The sequence below is a fragment of the Equus caballus genome, chromosome 5, assembly GCF_041296265.1.
Source record: "Equus caballus isolate H_3958 breed thoroughbred chromosome 5, TB-T2T, whole genome shotgun sequence".
Taxonomy (NCBI): domain Eukaryota; kingdom Metazoa; phylum Chordata; class Mammalia; order Perissodactyla; family Equidae; genus Equus; species Equus caballus.
Window position 1 is genome coordinate 1,668,477 of NC_091688.1, and position 21,069 is coordinate 1,689,545.

The 21,069-nt window shown below is 46.0% G+C and overlaps 1 protein-coding gene across 1 annotated transcript in view; it reads right to left on the reverse strand.

Annotated features, from left to right (window-relative positions):
• Window positions 1-1,855: 1,855 nt before the first annotated feature.
• Window positions 1,856-21,069, reverse strand: part of DSTYK (dual serine/threonine and tyrosine protein kinase) — a 47,208-nt gene continuing 27,994 nt past the window's right edge. Inside the window, exons 3-13 of the mRNA XM_023640389.2 lie at window positions 19,369-20,038; window positions 15,374-15,606; window positions 14,894-14,977; window positions 14,070-14,246; window positions 13,347-13,476; window positions 12,816-12,972; window positions 12,258-12,390; window positions 10,561-10,674; window positions 9,034-9,148; window positions 6,910-7,044; window positions 1,856-6,450 (exon numbers count right to left, since the gene is read on the reverse strand). Coding sequence (XP_023496157.2) covers window positions 6,263-6,450; window positions 6,910-7,044; window positions 9,034-9,148; window positions 10,561-10,674; window positions 12,258-12,390; window positions 12,816-12,972; window positions 13,347-13,476; window positions 14,070-14,246; window positions 14,894-14,977; window positions 15,374-15,606; window positions 19,369-20,038 — 2,136 coding nt within the window. The 3' untranslated portion in view covers window positions 1,856-6,262. The remainder of the gene's footprint in view (window positions 6,451-6,909; window positions 7,045-9,033; window positions 9,149-10,560; window positions 10,675-12,257; window positions 12,391-12,815; window positions 12,973-13,346; window positions 13,477-14,069; window positions 14,247-14,893; window positions 14,978-15,373; window positions 15,607-19,368; window positions 20,039-21,069) is intronic.

Consider the following 21,069-nt stretch of genomic DNA (forward strand, 5'->3'; position numbering starts at 1 on the left):
TACATTCTTTATAATTTCTATCGTTTTTTTCTTTATGGCTTCTGGGGTTCTGATCACACTGCCCCTGAACTATAAATGAACACATTTACACCCACTTTCCCCCGGAGGCAGCATGTTGCAGCTAGTTGTAGAAGCAGAGGTTCTGGAGCTGGATTTCTTAGGTTCAAATCCCAGTTCTGACACTTATCAGTTGCATGACCCTGAGTACTTAATCTCTCTGTGCCTTGATTTTCTTATCAGTAACACAGGTCTGTGGTGAGCCCTGAGTTAATACACGGAAAGCATTTAGAATTGTGCCTCGCATGCAGCAGATACTCAACACGTGTGCCATTAGTAATTCCTTATACCTGTATTCTTTTACATTTAGATCTTTTGTTTATTTATTTTTTGAGGAAGATTAGCCCTGAGCTAACATCCGTGCCCATCTTCCTCTGCTTTATACGTGGGACGTCTGCCACAGCATGGCTTGCCAAGCGGTGCCGTGTCTGCACCCGGGATCCCAACCCAGGCCGCTGAAGCGGAACACGCGCACTTAACCGCTGCGCCACCCAGTCGACCCCTACATTTAGATCTTTAGTAGACCTTTTTTTGCCTATTTGAGTCTGTTTTCTCCTCAGGTGGATAGCCAGTTTTACGGAAGTCCCTTTGTCCTCTGACGTGAAATCCCACCTTTAGGATCCACTACGGGCGCCGCGCCCAGTCCGCGGTGCCGCAATTCCTGCGCTTGCAGGGAGGCCGTTCATCAGCTCTTTGCAGACTCCTCAGGATGCCGCTAAAGGCAGAAATTTCGAAGTTGAATTCAAGAATGTTCAGGAACTTGGTGCCCTCTCCCACCTGTGCTCCAACCAAACACAAGACCAGGAAGGCCACCCAGTTGCCCTGTTCAAGGGACAAGCCTGCTGAGCGATGTGTTCTTGGAAAAGCACGCCCAATCTAAAAAGGTGTATACAAGATATTTCTCCCAAGTATAATGGCAAGAGGGGGCGCTGAGAACTGTCACACTGAACTGCATCCTGGGAGACACAGGGTCCATGCATTTAAGACGGGGCGGGGGGGGGGGGTATGTAGTTGTGAGGTGGCTGGAGCTGGTGGAGGGGTTTCCAAGTGTAAGGGGCTTATCTGCATTAAGTGACGCTTGTGTAGGGGCAGGCTGAGAACCCCGGAGATTGGAGGGCAGCTTTTCCTTTAAGACTTGGCCGCAAACACGCTGACTGTTTAAGGTGTGCTGCCATCTCCTGGCCAGACTTGTGCCGCAGTCAAGTCACAAGCAGTTAGAGCAACAAGTGACACAGTCACATAAGCATGACATGGTAACCCAACAAAACAAAACAAACACATCCTACAGGAACGTGCCCACACCCCCTGGTGACTGCAGCGTGCTGCTCCGCCGGGAGTGGCCTGCGACGGAGCCTGCCAGGCACTGCTGAGCAAGCAAACCTGGAGAGGGCAGCGAGTTTACATGGAAAATTCAAATATTCCAAATGCAGACAGGCCAGTATGCAGGCTCCATCCCCAAATTCTTTCACGGGGTACTAGAGGAGCTGGGCTTGTGCATGAGCTCAGAATGCTGCAAGTGTGCGCTGAAATGAAGCTGGAGAAAGGGTGTGAACCCAAGAAAGGCTCTGAAAAACCAACCACGATCACCCCCTTCTGTCCCCTCTTCTCTGCTGTCCCATGTCCCATTCCCTTGCCTGACCCTCTGGTAGTGGTAAAACCAAGAGTGACCTGTGGGGAGTAGCACATTCCATCAGTCTCTACGGCAAACCTAGACTCCAGCCTGCAGAGGTCCTGGGGGAGATGGAGCGGAACGGGGAGTGTCTTGAGGTGCAGCAAAACAGAGCCAAACAGACGGAGCCCGGCACGCTGACACGACCTTTATTATACAGCACGGCTGGTGCCTGTGCACCCCAACGAGTATACAGGATACCAATAAAACCAAACCGCACCATTCAAAACCAAAGACTGAACCCACAGTCGCGTCTCTTAAAAACACACACAATTAGTACAGTCCTGCTGTGACGACGTGATGGAGAGACAGGCAGCTCAGGAAGGGAGAGAGTGTGAGGCCTCAAGTTGGTGCCAAAGTCATTTTCTCTGGTTATTGCACTTTTATTCTACACACCAGTATGTTACACTTTTATTTAATACTGTAATAAACATTAGTCCTTTAAAACAAACAAAAACATTACATTAAGACAAAAGAAAACAAGCTGTCCAGACTCATTTTCATTTCAATCCTCTGAGGAAGGCGGCCCCCATGCCAGGCGTTCTCAGCGGGACTGGGCATTGGCAAGGCAGGTGCAGGTGAACAGGGAACCTCGAGGCAGTGCTGCTTCCTGGAACCCCACGGGAGTGTGCAGTGCAGGCTTCTCACGGTCACTCCCTCCTCAGCCACTTTACCACTGCACTAGCCCTAACCCACGCCACCCCTGCATTTAGAAGGATACACTCTCTTTTTTTCCTTTTAAAGAAAATGTGGGTTATTTAATCCAGCAAATCTAAAAATCAAGCTTTGAAAACTCAAAGGAAAACTACTCTTTTGGTAATGGACTCCTCGAGGGCCGGCTATCCCGCTCTGATGCAGCACAGACTTTCAGCTCCCCTGATAGCCAGGTAGATCCCAAGCACACTTTCTCTCCAGAGCAGGGCCTGGGGAGTCTCTGTGCCCCAAGTCCTACTGTAATCACTAATCCCCTTGGCTTCTCAGTGCTAAATGATACGCCAAAAAATAAAGTGTCATCAGTGCAGTTATCACTTGGCAGCCCTGCCACCCCAAACCACTTCTCCTGTCAGGAAAACACTTTCCCAACCCCACTTTGGCAGCTCAAGCAAGGATGCAAAAAAATGCATTGCAGAGCCGACAGGTGCCAGCTGAGAGTTCGGCGTTCCCCCATTTCTACCCGTGGTAGTGATGTACCCTTTCCCTCACGGTTCCCTTGAATTTTAGTGTTGAATGTAGAAGCTGCTGCCTAGGCTCTGCCCCCTTGAACTGGATGGACAAGTGACTCTGGTCTGGGAAGAGCCAGTCCTCCTTCCTGGAGAAGTGAAAGGCTTGCTCTGTCAGGGAGAGACTCTGCAGAGGGCCAGGGGAACCAGGGCACGCGTGTGGAAACTCACCAATGAGCATTCCCCAACCCACGCCGGGCTGAGCCTGCCGCCCGCTCCCTAGGCACGGCCGGCCGCTCCGGAGCCCCAGGCGCCACCATTTCTTCTGATTGCTCTGCAGGAAGCTCCCTCACTCAGTTCTGAACCAACATAAGTGACCAGACTTCAAGCGTGTTAAAAATGTCCAGGTGATGGTTTTCAGGCTGGGGTAAATCGCTCTAATTAAGCTGATGGGAACGGAACACAGTGAGGGCAACTCTTTCACCCCCCCTTCCCCCCACAGCCACGATCTCACCTCACCACCTGGGAGCACATACAACCAAATTCAGGACCCTGGCCTTGCTGAGCCCTCTACAGCCTAGGTGCCGCATTTCTTTGAATACCTAGTGTCTTCCCAAGTAATATACAGTACATTTCACGGCATTCCATCACTTTAATAATAATGGGTGCCAAGGGACAAAGAATCCGAAATTAGCTAACAATGTTAAAAACGAAAGCACAGCATACACGTGTTATACACACGTACTCCCGCACTCAGCCCGCTGAGCATTTAAACAGCGCCTCCAAGCAACTGCGCGTGGGCTTGGCGGCCTGGAGGTCAGGAAGATTTTGCACCTTTTCTCAGGATACATTTTTTTTTAATGAACTGTAACACAACTACGCATTTCCTACTTAGCATCAGCCCCTCCCAAACTCCCTCCCCACTCAGGCAAAAAAATGTAGGGAATCTGCTAGAAACTTGTGTCTGAGAGCAGACTAAGCCAGAGGGGACAAACTGACAAGGGACTCTGAGTGGACAGAAACCTAACCTCCCATGTGCGAAGGGGGGTATGAACTAAGACGTCCAAAGAATGTTAGGAACGTGGTCTCCATGTGGGAGCACCGACTCCTGATTACAGCTAGAGTTAAAAAAAGTCTGGAAAAGGGAACCATATAAGAGCTTTCTTGGGGCTGGCCCAGAGGCCGAGTGGTTAAGTTCGCATGCTCCACTTTGGCAGCCTGGGGTTTCACCAGTTTGGATCCCGGGCGCAGCCCTGGCACCGCTCATTCAGCCAAGCTTAGGAGGCATCCCACATGCCACAACCAGAGGGACCTACAACTCAAATATTCGACTGTGCACTGGGGGGCTTTGGGGAGAAGGGAAAAAAGAGGGAGATTGCCAACAGATGTTAGCTCAAGTGCCAATCTTAAAAACAACAAAAAAAGATCTTCCTTGAAATTTCACACAGAACAGACTACTCATCTCTCTTTTTTTTTAACTTGAAACCTGGCTTCCTGGAAGCCCCATCATGGTCCCCAGACAAACGACAAGTTAATGCTGACAAAAACAGAGTGACTTGAAGTCAAACTAAATAAGCGTTAAAAATTCTAAGAGATACACTGAACATTTCCCCACACAAGGCTGAAGCCTACAGGAGCCAACGACACAGGGTCAGCCACTTGACCATCTGCCAGGAAGAAGAAATTTAGCACTCTATGGAGTTTCTGAAAGGGACAAGTGCTCAGGAGCTACTGCGCTCAAACATTTCCCCATCAGAGCCCAGGACAGTCAAAGAGTTAAAAGTGAAATTTAAAGTGAACTTTAAAACTTGTATAAAATTTTCTCATGGACTCCATTCATACTCTGTTAATATTCAGGAGATGGTCCTTCTGTCACAAACAACCCTAGAAAACTCCAGCAACAAGTCTGCCCCTTATCTCATCCGCTTACTCAGGACCCGCTTCGCACAGCTGGGGCTGGGCCACAGTGCCTGGGGAGCAGGGGCACGGACCGCGCATGCTCACTTCCACTGTCTATACCTTCACGACCTGTTTCTCTGAACCTAACAGACGCCTTTGGGTGAGAGAGGCTTGAAGTCAAGATCTGGGATGCGCCAGTGTTCCCCTTCCTTTGACGGGAATCAGAGTTTCTCTTCTGTACACTTCATGACAAATTCTCCAAAAGACCACCACCCCACCTTCCAACGGCAAGGGAGAAGAAGCTTCCCAGACACTAACACACAGGGGTGAGGAGCACAGCCAGAACTAGGAAAATGCCCTTCTCTTTCATCAGGTTCTTTCCTTCTCTTCTAACAGATCATATTTAAAATAAGGTAAAAAGAAGGGACAAGTTACAGAAGAAACCTTGGTTAAAAAGCTCCATCATCAAGTTTAAAAACATCAGTGTGTTAGATTCAAACACAAAAAGAAGAGACTCTCATTATTTTAAGTTTTAAAAACAATCTGGCGCCCTTTGAGTACATGTACACCTCCCACTTCTCAGGTCTCACCAGACACCTCATTGGGTCAGTTCTTCTCACTCACCCCTAAGGACCATGTTAACTGGAGCTTCCCCATCTTGAGACCAAAAAGAGAGAGAGAGAGAGAAAAAAAACAAGACCCAAGGGTAGAAAAAGAGACTCTGTTCTGGGGTTATCAGTACCTCAAAATCCAACAACATATATATACACACATCCATACATACACACCACACACACACTTTTTCTTTTTCTTTTTTGGCCTCCTGGTAACGTAACCGTGAAACCCTCCCCCCGAAATCAGGGATTGTGGCCCTATAAAGGTAAATGCCAGCCATCATAAGGAGCAGACTTCATTTCTAGCTCCCCTGCAGGGGCCTCTGGACGCCGCGCCCGACACCTCTGGCTGCGGATAGCAGGAACCAGCATCCACAAGTTAGTTTTTTGTTCCTATGTTCTCACAATCCCAGAACGAAGGTCAAATTTTTTAAGGGTCCTGATGACTGGATAGAACCAAACTATTCCTAGCTAGAGCCAAAATTATGAAAAATTATAGCTTTTAATACTATTGCCACTGCAGTGTCCCACTTGTCTCAGTAACATACAGTGAACAGACAATGGTAACATTTGCCTCCTTTTCAGTTCTGAGGCCAGAACATTGCATTCTTCAGCTTTTACAGATGCTCTAGACAATCTTTTGCTAAGGAGATAGCTTGGGGCATCAGTGAACTGCTGACTAGGCTCCGCCAGCCAACTCTCCACTATCCAGGAGTCATCTCTGCCTGAGGAAGTCTCCAGCGGCCCAGCAAGCATCAATGCCCTCCGGTGCTCTCTGTAATGAATAAACGTCAAATTCTTCCCATGGCCAAAAGGTGAAGGGAAGGAAAGGAATAGGGAGTGAAAGAGAAAAGTCTTTGCTTTCAAGTAGAATCATCTAGTCCACTGTTTCGCCGCTCAGAACCTGACTTGCATAGCCGATCCATGATGCCCTGGAGCATGGGCTGGACAATGCCCAAGAGAGGTCTCTGAGAAGGGTCACCATCCCAACAGGCTTCCATCAACTGCCAGCACTCCTCATCAAACACAGGAAGGCGTTCTGGACGGGCCCCTAGAGAAAGGAGCATGGGAACAAGACCAGAGGCAGTGAGTGTGATGGGAACCAACTCAACGAGGAGGCAGGATCAGCTCAAAGGCTGATTACCCAGTCGGGGCTCAGATGCCAAAGACTGCAACAAGCTTTGGCTTCAACTGCAGACATCTAGGTTAGAACCTAACAGTAACAGTGATTAAAAAAAAAAAACAAAACAAAATGGAACACACTGGCATAGGAAGTTGAAGAATTCAAAATTTTAAAAGAAACAAGCCTTTCCGAGATAGTGCAGTACAATGCTGCCTGGAAGCAAAGGTTTGACCTAAATGTCTTTTCCGGATTCCATGACGCTTTAAAGGTGCGTGTGATCCTGCTGTGGAGTGGCTGGAGAGGGTGACAAGAGGCCCCTGCTGCAGTGCCGGGTCTCAGCCGGCTCTCGCCACGGGAGTTAGGAGCAAGAAGGGCTGTGGCTCTTACCTCTCCGCACATTGTTCCAGAGATGGTCTTTGCTGGCACATCTCTCAAATGCCTCAGGGAGCTTGACAGAGCCTGAGCAGATATACCAGAAAAGAATGCCAAAGGCGTAGACGTCCACCGAATTATCGTACTTCCCTGCAGCAAGAAGGGGGACAGGCAGTGAGCCGGGGAGAGAAACGGCAGCATTGCCACCAACTTGCATCTGCAGAGACCTTCACACATTGTTTTCTAAAGCTTTTAACACTCCTTCTCTCTCATAGAAACCCTGCTAGGCAGCACACATTTATAATGCCCATATTATAATACAAAAAACTATGGACTGAGAGCTCAAAGCTGGATGTTAAGAGGGCCAAGACTAGAACCTAACAAAGGAGGACGAGAGGAAGGCTTTTACTTTAATGGGACAGTCTAAAAGATTAATCCTAAAACACCATATTAGGGAAATAAAGTTGGAAGTACAGGTGGGTGGGTAGGTTGGAAACCAAATATAAAGATTTTTCAAGTCAGACAGAGAGTTGGATTCAGAGGGCAGCAGGAAGTCATTTATGTTTTAGAGCAGGAGGTGACTTGAAGAAAATATTTTAGAAAGATTATTCTGACAGCAATAGGATGGACTGCAGTAGAAGCAATTAGGGGAATTTAAATACAAAGTAGCCAAAATTAAATAATAGCAGTGGGAATAAAAATTGAAAAAAAAAAACGTAAATCTAGAAAAAGAAAAATGGCGACTGTGTACTTCATTGCGATGTGAGTAGGACTATGGCTGCCCAGCTAACTCCTAATCCGTGGGTCTCACTCAGCGAAGCCCTGGGGGAAGACCTAGGCTAACGAGAGAAATCCAAATATATTGTTAATTTTAACTCTCACCAACACTAACAAGTGATTGCGATTACCTTTCCATCTTCCCCTGCAACGATACCATCATTCCTCATCCACTCAGGATCAAACCGCAGTTGCTGCTTAGTCATTCTTTGCTTATCATCATCCATATCAAGTTAATAACAAAATCTTGCCCATTCCTCCTCTGAATTATCTCAAATCCGTCACGTTTTCCATTTCAGCAGGACTACCAACCTGACCCTGGAGACAACCACCACCGGTCTCCCCACCTGGGTTCTCGCCACTCACAGCCCCCTGCCTGCTGCTGAGCGGGGCTTCCCGGGCGCTCGCTCCCCCGCAGCTGCTCACAGCTCAGCGCAGCTCCTCACTTCTTCCCGGTCAAGCCGTCACTCCGCTGCGTGAATGTCAAGCTCAATGTATTTTACCTCCAAACTTGTTTGCTATTATTGCCCAAACAGATTTCTTTCCTGTCGTGCTTATTTCTATCCTGCAATTTTCCTCATATTTCCCCTTCCCCAGCCTTCAGAATTTTCTCCCCTTCCTGATTCATGGTTGGACCCTAGAGACAGAAAGATCTAGATTCCAATCCCAGCCCCATCTCTTCTAGCTCAATGTTTTGGGGTGGGTTTCTTCATCAATCTGGCCTTGACTTTATCCATGACATGGACAGAAAAATGCATCAACATCACCACGGAACTGTTGTGAGGATTAAATGGAATAAAATATATGAAAAACACACTCACATGGCCTAACTCAAAGAATAGACTGAATAAATGAGTTCCCTTCCCACCTACCAATTTTCCAGATCTGACTCAAGTTTTACCCAAAATGTCACTTCTACCACAAACTATCAAACATTTCAACCTTCATTTCCCCTTCTCTGAACACCAGCATTACGTTATGCAGCACTCAATCACTGCTATCTTACACTGCTTCCTAATTATTTTACCTCTCAATATGTCTCTGCCAACTACTAAGTTCTGTAATGACAGGAGTTATTTAGCCAATACTTTGTGATTAATAATTGGTTGATCATGGCAATTATGGCACTAATAGCCTGGAGAGACATCCAAAAGAATAGCCGGTGACTGCCGCCTGCACTTCTCCTTCTCGCCCCTTCACTTCTGCACTTTCTCCTCTACTTGTCTCAGTTTCTCCTGTGCTGGTTTCTCCCCTGCCTGTGCCAGATCTGCCAGGAGGACCTGTGACCCGTCTCAGCCAAGGGGCAGTACTCGGGGTTAAAGTACGGAGCCTGCCCAAACCCCTCCCTGCCCTCCAGCTTACCTGTGAAAAGTTCAGGGGCCATATGGATTGGTGTCCCCACAATGCTGCCTGACATCATGGCCTCCGGCTTGCAGAATCCTAAGTCAGTGATCTTGGCACGGTTCTGCTTATCCAACTGCCAACAAAGCAGGGCAAGAGTCACCCTGTGCCTGACCCTGCACGTTGCACTCAGTTGCACACCCAAGCTCAAAAGTCTGTGTCTCCTCCAGAGCAGCACTTCACTCCTGCCTCAGCCTCCCTGTCTCCAGACTCACTCCCGCGGCTGCCTTCTCCCTGGACGGTAAGCAGCCTGACCTGATGGCAAGGACTGTCTTTCCATCTCTGTATCCCCAGCACTTACAGAGGGCCTGGCACACATCAGGAGCTTAGAAAATCCTGCAAGAACGAGTAAGTGAAGGGCACTGGAGAAAGTATTTCAGTTCCTAATATTCTCCTCTGACCTCCAGACCCCAGGGCAGAAAGCTGCTAAGTAAGAAGGTTGAGGTCCTCTGGTCAGCTGAAGAGAGTTTCTTGACAACCCTGTAGCTTCCTTTCCTAAAGGCCCAAGAGAATAAATCTATTTCTCATTTGGTTATTGATAAGCCTCTTAGGTTTCAGCCCAGAATTTTAGGAAGATCTTTCCCTTCCTGCAAACTCCTGTCCTCTTTATACATCATTTAAATGTAGCCAGAGACACCTCAATGATAATGCAATATATTTTCAAGAGGAGTATGTCAAAAGATTATTTATAATTTAGATAACAGGAGGGTTCTGGTGGGTTCATCTCTCTCGCCTTTTAAGGTACATTTACCCATCTCAGCCCTCATGCACCATCTCTGATCAAACCCTAAGAAATAGCAAGACCTGGAATCCTCAAAAGTATCAATGTCACAAAAGCAAAAAAAGGGAGAAGGACTATTCTAGATTAAAAGAAGCTAAAGAAACATGACAACAAAATGCCCTGTATGGATCCTGGATCAAACAAATAGACCATATTTGGGATAACCAGACATACTTGGGACAATTGGAAAGTATTAATATAGACAGTATATTAACTAATACTATCATATTGATGTTAAATTTCTTGGGTATGATAATGGCATTTTAATTACGTAGAAGAATGTCCTTTTTCTTGGGAGATACAAGATGAAGTATTTAGGAATGAACTTATCTGCAACTTATTCTCATATAGTTCAGTACAAAAGCGTGGGTGCATTAGGTAAAGAGAGAGAAAGAGACTACGTTAGGGAAAGAGAGACGATGAACCTGGGTGAATGGCATATAGCTCCTCACCGTACCACAGTGTTAACTTTCTGTAAGTTTACATTTTTTCACGGGTATTGAGAGAAAAAACCTTAAGCAGTATTAGCTGGGTGTACGATGCAACTCCTCCTTAAGCTTTAAGTCCCAGATACTGTCCAACTTCTCTGCTGTTAACTGTGCTTCTTTCCCTCCTGTCTTCTCCTGTGACCAAACAGATCTACGCGTACCCTCCAAAGGTCACTTAACCCACAGAGGCAGGGTGCTGTCTGGGGAAACGGCTCTTACCAGCACATTTTTCAGTTTGATATCACGGTGGACAAGTCCCTGGCTGTGCAGGAAGCGGACTCCTTCCACCACGTCGAGTGCAATCTGCAAACGCGTTTCCAGGGTCAGCCCAGCCTTGGGGAGACAAAAGAGCTGGCTTGTCACTAACAAGAGGACTCCTCAATCCAACATGCTTAACCCAACTCAGAATTCCTTCTGTGAGGCACTGAAAGGCTGACTGCACCAGGAGAAAGGCGGATGAGAAAAAGGGGAGCGGAGCAGTCGGAGAGGGAAGTTGAGGACCAGCAGCGGGGGCGAGTTATGAAGGCCAGATGAGATCTCTCGGAGGCTGCACTCAGGCCAGGCAGATAATCCCCAAGTGTGACGAGAAGTGCAACCCAATGACTGAAGGCATGAGCTCATTTCTACCCCTGAACAAACTCTAGAATGCCCTGGAGTGCAAAGTCAGCATTTCTACGTCCCTCAGGCAGATTTATTTCCATTGCTTTATAGGTCTAGTTAGCCCAGGATGGGTTCTATGGATGGATTCAAATACCAAAGTCACTCATCTTACTTCTACCAAACCTCCAATTTAGGATCTCTTGAATTCTGAAGAACATTACATCACTCATCCAAAATGGTTCTCCAGTCCACTTGTGGAAAAGCATCACGCTTTTCTGAAATGAAGAGGGAAAGCCACTTGGAGAGTCATTTTCTTCATCATATTGCTTTGTCATGGCTCTTGCCAGCATTTCTAAAGATTCCTCTATTCTACTTCTGGAAGCTTCCACATAAACTGGTACAAGAGGAATCTGTGAGAAAGGACCTACCCAGATACTCTGGGGTTAGCTTTTCCTCCCTTCTACTTAGCTCCAATGCAGGGAACAGACAAAGACACCTCTCTATTTCCCTTTTGGTGGTTGTTTTAGATGATGGAAATTCAACATCTAACTGAAGGTTTTTCACCTTCACTCAAATAAAATCTTTCAATAGCTCCACGTTGTCTATAAAAGAATTTAAATTCTATGGACATTATTAACATTTTTAGTCGTTTATAATTTGTTCCCAACATTTCTCTGCACATTATCTCCCATCCATTCCCAAAATGAATCAGCTGCTCCAATATGACTAGCGTCTTTATTGGCCTTCCCATGCTCTGGGCATTATGCTATTCCTTTCCCCTGGTATGGCCTCTTCTTTCCAACTGCCCAAATTTTACCCATCAAGGTGTACTTATCAAATTCAAACGTCACATCTTCATGAAATAGTCACTGATGACAATTCTCTTAAAAACTCCTGGCAATTACACTTTTTGATATCCCATTATGGTGCTTAATCCAGGGCCTTGCACAATGTACTCACTAATAAATATCTGTTGACTAAACAACAAAAACTGGCTTTATCCATTGAGAGCCAAAAACAGAAATAACAGCAGAGTTATAAGAAACTTTTCTGCTCTTCTGAGAAGTCTAGATTTTTGTCACCCCGCAGGAGGTTGAAGTGGTGAACTGCAGTACTCAGGATATGAACTGGGCCAAAAAATAGATTCTGAGAAATTTTTAAGGTTTTTTGGAAATAAGAGTAATAAAGCTTAATTACTCCAAAAGTGCCTCGTGAAAGCTAGAAACTCTGCATAAAAAAGAAAGGATGAAAGGCTGGAAAGGACCCTGTGGACCTGGCTGCCAGCTGAATCTCGCTGTGTCCTTGCCTCACCTCACCTTTAGCCCAGTGTAGAGGTCACGGTGCAGCCGCTCCATAATGAGCAGCACGGCAATGCTGGAGCCCCCACCATAGCTGTAGTCGATGACTGAGCCATGGAGATCCACCAGTCGCTCATGCTTCGGCAGAGACCTGGCGGGAAGGAGAGAGGTCTGGGCTCTAGTCCTGCACAGCACGCCACCATGTGGGAAGGAAAACCTTGAGACCACGCTTAGTCCAGGCCCAGAGGTAATGGCTCTCAGCACAGAGAGAGGGCAAAGAGAACGGCCTCCCTAACAAGGTCAAAGAATTATGGCATCTAAAAATTGACAGGCCTTACGGACTAAGGAAGGATGAGTCTGAGAAATTAAGATGATGGGGAAATGGCAAACAAAGACAGTAAAGGTGCTGAAGAGAGCACATTTCTGGGCCAGACACAGAAATACTGGTCTACAATGTTTTAAGACATAGGAATGGAAAAACAAGGCACGCTGTAGCCCTTGATGTAAAATTTATACCAGGCTTCTGGCTTCTTCTCTGGATCTTTCCCCACAGAAATGAATGAGCCCAGGGCCTACCTCATGTAGTGAAACTCCAAAGCCAGGTCATTCCAGTGCTTCTCATCCGGAGGGACAACAGACTTGAGGGCACAAGGGAAGTGTCCCCCCCAGCTGTCACATAAGTACACCACACCATACTGGCCCCGGCCCAGTTCCTGTCCCAGTTTAGGTTTTCCTGTAAGGCACAGAGACAGAGACAAGGAAGGAGGGACAGGAACTTGCAGGGCAACCTCCCTACGATTCTTCGACGCGGACCTGCCTAGCAGCAGGAGGCTGCAATTGTGCTGGGGAAGAAGTCCTGATGTTATTCTAAACCAGTAGAAAGTAACCTAACTGGTTTGATTTAAATAAACTTTGGTCATGTTATTTGAACTATATAAATTCATGGCAGGACCAAATAGTACTCAGGAATTCAAAACACATCAGTAGGTACTTAAGCAGCTTTGCAAGGAAGCAGCTTTAGACATTGAGATTCTCCAAGGTTAGACATGAGAATGTCAAGTATCCAGAACCTTCCTCCAATTTACTTAGGAAAAGACAAGGACTCACGATGCAGCAAGACATCCTGTAAAGAACGGCTTTCCAGAGACAGGCGGGCCAGGCGCGGGGCATGATCTTTCCGAACCTTCAGCCATAGATCTTCAGTTTTCTCCAACCGGCCTGAGTGGCCAGCTTCCAGCTGGGAGGGAAACAGAAAGAAGACATACGACTTAGCAAGTCCTCCCCACCTACCCCTATATATAGGGGTAATAATATCTACCTCATAAGATAACGGTGAGAGTGAAAGACGACGTGAGCAACACAGCTCAGACACTGGCACACAGCGGGCCCTCAGTAAGTAACAGCTTTTCCTCCTGGATGCACAATCACATCGACCCACCCTCCCCTCTACACACATGCATGCACCCCCAAAGGGACAAGCAGATGTCATATAATTGCAAAATAGTGTAGCAGTTGGAAAGTCATCTGTCACTCATTCCTAAAATACTATATAAACTTATATAAAATTCCTACTCCTTGATTTTCATTCCTCACTCAGTGAAAGGGGAAGAAATTAACTGAGTCCCTCCATCCTCCCTAGAGTTAGAAAAATATCCACATGAAAAATTTACTGATGAAATTTTCTGTAACATATTATCCTTTAACAGAAAAGAAAGAAAATATACGGATGGCTTTTTAAAAATTACATGGAAAGCAGTGGGCAAAATATTCCCCACTGGACGAAGTCCTTCTCTGCTTGATCCAGCTGTATGTCCTTTCCTACAGACCCACCTGCCGCAAGGAGGCTGCAAAAGCCTCGTGAGAGCTATTGAGCCGAGTCCGGAATTGGCTGCAAATGCTCTTGGCCAACTTGGAGGCACTGAGGCTCTCAATGGCTTCCTGGGCCGCCTTCCTCTTCCACTCTAGTGTAATGACAGGCGGGCTCACCCACGTGATGCGCTGGATGACCTGTCAGGACGAGGACAGTGAGAACACTGAGGGACGGGAGACAGGAGCCACCAGCAAGAACTGGTGCCCTTCCCTCTCTGGGCTACCCACTCATGCGGAGCAGGCTCTTAAGATAGGAGCCATATGAAGTCCAAGACTCCTCTCCAATGCCGTCTACCTCAAAATCAGGGCTCAGTCCAAAGGAAAGCATCAAAGGACACTAGGAATAGTCTACGTGTTCACAAACCCTCAAGATATTAAGTTCGGTCCCAGGCAGTGCCTGATACATCCCTTTCTGAAGTCAGCAAATAACTCTACCTAAAAGCCAGATCAAATTCCAGAAAAGAAATCACACTCATGGCCTCTGGCAATGAAGCCTGGTTCTGAGAAAATATTTTAGGTTGGAAAAAGAAATAAGAAGTTAGTGAAGGAGAATCTTATGGCTCCATAAAATATCATTTAAATGCGCCACTTTTCAGAGTTAGAGGGGGCACCGTTAATAACTATTTCAGAATAGGCATAAGCCAGAATTCTCCCAGGCAGGCAAACAGGACAAGCGGCCACCCTACACCACCAGAAGACCCTAGGTAGCAGTTTTTCTGTTGGGGAGACTGAGGTTCATTTGAGCCAACTAGGGGCTGAAAAGTTTTCCTCTAAGCAACCTCTACCTGTTTGATTTGCTCCCACAGCATCCTTGTAACCGAGGACCCTGAGTGAAACGTGACTTCAACATGATAGGCGGCATTTAAGATCTAAAAGAGAGCACACAAGGAAAACCAATATGCCCTGAGTGGAGGGCTTATTAAACACACAATAAATGATATTTAGTTCAAGAACAGAGTCCAGCTCCAAGGTTCCCAAATTTATTCCTCAGCATATGTGCAGTCACCCCAGCCGATCGTACGTTCTGTGGCTATTTGGGTCCTCTACTTCATCTTCATCTTCTTGCTTATCGACTTAAACTGCACTTTTACAGTTCACAAGCACCTCCTACAGGCAGTGGTCAAGTGACAGGAAAACAAAATAAAATTCAAACTGGACTGGCAACAAGTTAAAGGGAAATTCTTAGCTAACTTGAAGTTGGGCTTGTGTGTACAGCGTTTCATGTGTTATCTGTGACATGGTGTCTTAACCCATCCTTTGAGTACCTGTTTGAGATAATTACTGGTGATGTGAACTGAGACATCCTGAGACTTCTCCAGGCTCTGCAGACACCGTTCCAGGGTTCCGACGAAGCTCTCACGTAGGTAATCCACTGAGCTAATCAGCTTGTTAGCCACAGCCTGATTAAGCCGGGAGATGATGAGCTCCTGGATCTGTCGGATGCAGCACTTGATCTCTCTGGTGCCCACTGGTTCTCCATTCTCAGGGACAATGACGTCTATGGAGGCAGAGAGAGAAGCTAGCTGGCTGCAAGGGGAAGGGGCAGGCACACTGAATAAAGGCATCTCCCAGGTCAGAGCCAAGAGCTACCCTGACGACAGCTACAAAACACATGGTTGGCTGACAAACTCTGTCCCTCAGCATGATCAGGGGCCACGTACAGTCACACATCACTTAATGATGGGAATACATTCTAAGAAATGCATCATTAGGTGATATCGTCATCCTGTGAACATCACAGAGCGTACTTACACAAACCTAGACGGTATAGTCAATTACATACCTAGGCTATATGGTACTAAACTTATGGGACCACCATCATATACGTGGTCTGCCATTGACCAAAATGTCATTATGCAGCACATGACTATAATCCTCAACTACTTAAGGCATCTAAGAATCCTAAGAAACAACAACTATGTCTAGAACGAGCCTACTGATTTTGTCAGCTATTCTGTCACATTTATAGGATGGGAGGAACAATATTTATTGAGTGCAGACTATTTGAAAGGCACTATAATAAGTATTTTACATATGTAATCCAATTTAGTTCTCATAATAACTTTCTCAGGTGGGTATTATTGGTTATATTTTATAGGTCAGGAAACAGCCTCAAAGAAAGGACAAAGTGGGTATTGGGAAGGAGATGGTTAGGCAGGAAGTAGAGCTAGCATTTGAACCCAAAGCTCATGGATTCCAAAGTGTCTGACCTTTGTAATATTTCACACTGCCTAGCATATTGACGAGAAAAGTTCAAGAGTCAGGAGTTCCATTCTAGTCAATTACTAGATAAATAAAAAGTAAAATTGTAAGACTGTCTCCACTATGCTACTACCTCTCAGGATTAGAAAATCTGTTTTGCAAGCCAGAGGACAGAAGAACTTAAGAGAAGAAAAATTACCTGCAAAAACTCCACTCCTAAAAAGGCACTCTCATGTCTACTGGTGGAAATTTACCTTTTTGGGGGAAATTTGGCAATATCAAAATTTTAAACCAACCAACAAACAAAAAAAATCTACATACTCTTTGATGTAACTATTCTGCTTCTAGCAGTTATTTTTCTAGAAATAGACCGTTACAAGTCCAAAGATATAGTTGTTCAATGATGATCAACGCAATACAGTTTGTACTGGCAAAAAGAAATAGCCTAAATGTCCATCAGCAGAACAGTTAAATAAATTAAGGTACATCCATTAGAAGACAACAATTTTGCATGCACATTTATGGAAAGATCTCTAAGGTACGAGTTAAGTAAAAAAGCAAGGGACAGAAGAACACATGGAAGAACCAGACGACTAGGGGACAGCATCTTTATGCCTGAGTCCAGCAGTGTGTATGTAGGGATTATCTTTTCAAAAAATAAATATTTTATACAGTACGTATGTCATGATACCCAACATGCATGCATTCCCTTTATTTTAAAACAAAGAAAAACCAGTAATAGAAATCTGGCCCCACAGGTTAAGTGGTAGCCCTCTTCTAAATCTACTTATCACTGACTTAGCATAGACGTGGTAGCCTCAAGGATACCAGAAAAGACTGAGAACAAGATAAACGGCAGATACGTAAGTCCTGTCTAATATACAGGCAACCAGATAAGTAGATCCACAAATCCACTATGTAGTTAACAGAGCCAGACATCTACCTGTTCCCAACTCCCACATCTGTACCCCACTCACCACTGTATCCCAGGCACCAAACATGGTATACCTGGCACATTAATAGTCACCCACAATATTTCATTGTCTGCCCAACCTACCTACCCTGACCCCACTCTATCATGTGCACCATGATGCCGGCACTGATGCTCCAGTGCCTTTTAAATTCAATATTCAGAAGACTTCCTAGGATTTCCATAGCAAGTGAGCATTTCTCAGCAACTCTTCCCTACAGTGGGAATTCACCAAAGAGGAATCTTTGCTTATCTTCGGAAAGACCCATAAATCAGGCATCCTGTGCTTGCTAAAGTCAACTATGTTTCCTCTGTATCTATAAGTGTGACATAGCCATACACCATCATTCACACGCTCATTCGTTCTCCAAAAACGTACTGTACACAGACTCTTACATTTTCTGCAAGGGATATGATGATGAATAAGACCCAGATCCTGTTCTTCAACTCTAGGATTTTAGAAAATAGTCAGAAGAACATACATAATTATAACAAAAGATAGAAAGTGAAATATGCCAGAAATTTCAGTTCCAGATGAAATGCTGTGGGAGTTCAGATGAATGCAATCATTATTAGCTAAGAAAATTAAAGACAACTTCATGAAAAATGTTATTTGGAAGAGGCCTTGAAGGGTAGGTAAGATTTGTAAAATTCACAAATAAAAGACATTTCAGGTTTAGGGCAGGGCATGAGCAAAGAAAAAGTAAAGGAAGCATACAGAAGACAGCAAACAGTTGAGACCAATTGAAATAGAAATTAGAAGAAGGCGCGCAGTGGGAAATAAGACTGGGCAAGTTGGCACGGCTAAGCTTTGGACAGTCTTTAATATGGGGCTAAGGAGTCTCAACTTGGTCTACAGAAACACGGAGCCAATAAACGTGAACTGGGGAAAGGACAGAGATGCCAGGGAGATCAATTAGGTAACAAGAGTGCAGTTGGACCAAAGGAGGGAAGAGAAGAACACAGGTTTAGACAGGAAACACGGAAGAAGACTCATCAGGACTGGGCCACTGACAGGATGCGGAGATAAGAGGAAGAAGACAGTGAGAGGCCATGCCAAGGTTTGGAAGCTGGTCACCAGGAAGGTGGTGGCATCAGCAGCTGGGAACAGATTAAGAAACAGTAAAGCATAGAAACCCAAGAGTACAGGCTCAGGAATCAAGCTGTCTAGATGCAAAGTCTGCCTCTATCATTTAGTAGCTGTGTCACCTTGAGCAAATGACTCAACCTGTCTTAGTTCCCTCATCCAGAAAATGGTAATAAGCAGAATATATTTACCAAGGTGGTTTTTGAAAACAACAACAACAAACCTGCTGCCAGGTCCCAGGTCAGAAATTCTGACTAATATGTCTAGAGTGGTCTGTAGGGGTCTCGGGCATCCATATTTTCAGGAAGCCTCCCAGGTGATTTGGATGGAAAGCCATGACTGAGAACCTCAAGGGGAAACCATGTCACTTTATTAGCTCGTAGAGCTACTGTTCACAGGGAGGTTCATACAGCAGTCAGGATACAAAGACAGCAGCATCTAAACCTCAGACACTAAAAACCTGACTAATCACCTGGCCCAATTTTGTTAATAGCCATTCGTGAAGAATGGGACCACCAGAAAAGCTAAAAACACTATTGTTGAGAAATCCTCCTGAGTTGGGTTTTAGGAGCAACCTGAAAAGAAAAAAGTCCAGGACACACACAAAAAGAACCAATAAAGAAGCATGGGCCACGCTGAAGAAGCCAAGGTCACAGCATGACTTAGTCACATTCTTTAAGCAGCTCTTCTCTAGCTCCATCAAGGTCAGGGGACACAGACAGAAACTGGAGATTAAAGAGCGCTATCGGGACGAATTTACCAAAAGTCGGACTAACACTCCTGAGAAGGAATGACAGTGGAATCTTCCAGGAAGTTCTTTAAGAACAAGAGAGGCCACTTTGGCTAAATGATTTAAGGTGGGAAGCTGCTAATGACAGTGGAGTAGATGAGATTATCCTGAGGTTCCTTTGGCCTTCAAAATTAGTGTACTCGATTACCAGCCAGCAAAGGGGTGGAGGATCCCACAGCCCCGGTGCCCCACCCAGCTCTCTGGGACCCACCTTTAAACTCCATGTTGGCAGCGTCATCCAGAAGCTCCTCCTTCATGGAATTGAGCGTCTCAACAATCATGTCCTTCATCTCCTCCTGCTTTCGGTTGGCAATGTTCATCAATGACTCATACAGCTCATTCTCCTTTTTCCGAGTGTACTCCAGACGTTTGGGAGTGATCTGCAGGTCCCGCTGCATGTCAAAGGCCTGGTTGATAAAGAGGTCGAGGCAGCGGCAGTGCACCAAGTTCAGGGCCTTGGCTGCGTCCACCAGGCGAGTCTGCAGCACCTGGTGAGAGAACGTGCTCAAGTGCCTCAGCTTCTCACTTTGCTCCACCAACATGCTCTGCGCTTTAGCGTCCTGGCCGGGGGCCCCGCAGTTACAGTGACTGCTGCTCAGATAGCCCAGGTCAATCAGCTGGCGATGAAGTGGCGATCTTTCATTCTCCATTCTTCTGGTGGAGGAGTCAATTATCTCCGAGCCCAGCTTTGGCATTTTGAAAAAGAATATAGGAAAGGAGAAATACTTTTGGATTTCCTGAAGCTCTTGCTCATCCCTCTCAGAGAGTTCATCTTTGTGGAGTGCATAGGTTATCACAGGCAAGAAATCATTCACCAAGTCACCCAGAACGTCCACTGTGGCCCGGAGGCCTTGGCACGGTGCTACCACAATGTCCACTTCCTGGAAGGCGAAGGGGGTCAGATCAGCACTTCAGGGTCAGAACCAATCCTTGCCTCCCCAAAGTCCCACACTGAGACCAAAATCGAGATCTATGATGGGGCAAGTGGACTTCGGTACGCCCCAAGCATTTTTTTTTTTTTTTTTGAGGAAGATTAGCCCTGAGCTAACATCTGCTGCCAATCCTCCTCTTTTTGCTGAGGAAGACTGACCCTGAGCTAACATCCGTGCCCATCTTCCTCTACTTTATATGTGGGATGCCTGCCACAGCATGGCTTGCCGAGCAGGGCCATGTCTGCACCCGGGATCCGAACTGGCGAACCCTGGGCCGCCAAAGCAGAACGTGCGAACTTAACCGCTGCGCCCGGGGACCGGCCCCTGCCCCAACCATTTGTTCACCTCCTTCCTCGGTTGTGAACACTCCCTGGTGCAGCCTATATGCAGGCAGGCACTCATCTGGAGAGTGTGAAAAAAACACCTAAGTAGAAAGGATGGCAGTCACTTTAGCTACGTCAGATAAAAAGAATATTTAGTTCCTCCTTTCCTTCGTTGCTCAGAAACTCCCATTGATTCCATCTGATGAAGAAATAAAACAAACAACAGAAGGAGAACGAACCATTATGGAAATTATCAGGCTGGGAGTGAGTCTGCCTGAAAGCTTCCTCCCCTCTTACACCTGCACCCCCACCTTTCTAACCTGACGAACTCAAACATCCTTTAAATCTTGATGTGTATGTTGTGTTATACCCTTAAGGAGTCTTTCCTATTACACAATCCCAAACACTCTCTACTTCTCCTTTTCTTAACGTTCAATACATTTATAATTTACTTATCTAAAACCCGTTTTTTCCCATTAGCCTGTAATCTCTTTGAGGGCAGGGACTGTGACTGCCCTGTTCCCTCCTGTATCTCCAGTGCCTCGCACACAGTAAATCCACATTATTACAGTCCTACTCTAACAGTGTGCAAGTATTCCAAAGCCTCAGCCACCTAAGTCTTGGTAATGCCTTTATTACCAAGAAGGTTAGCCTATG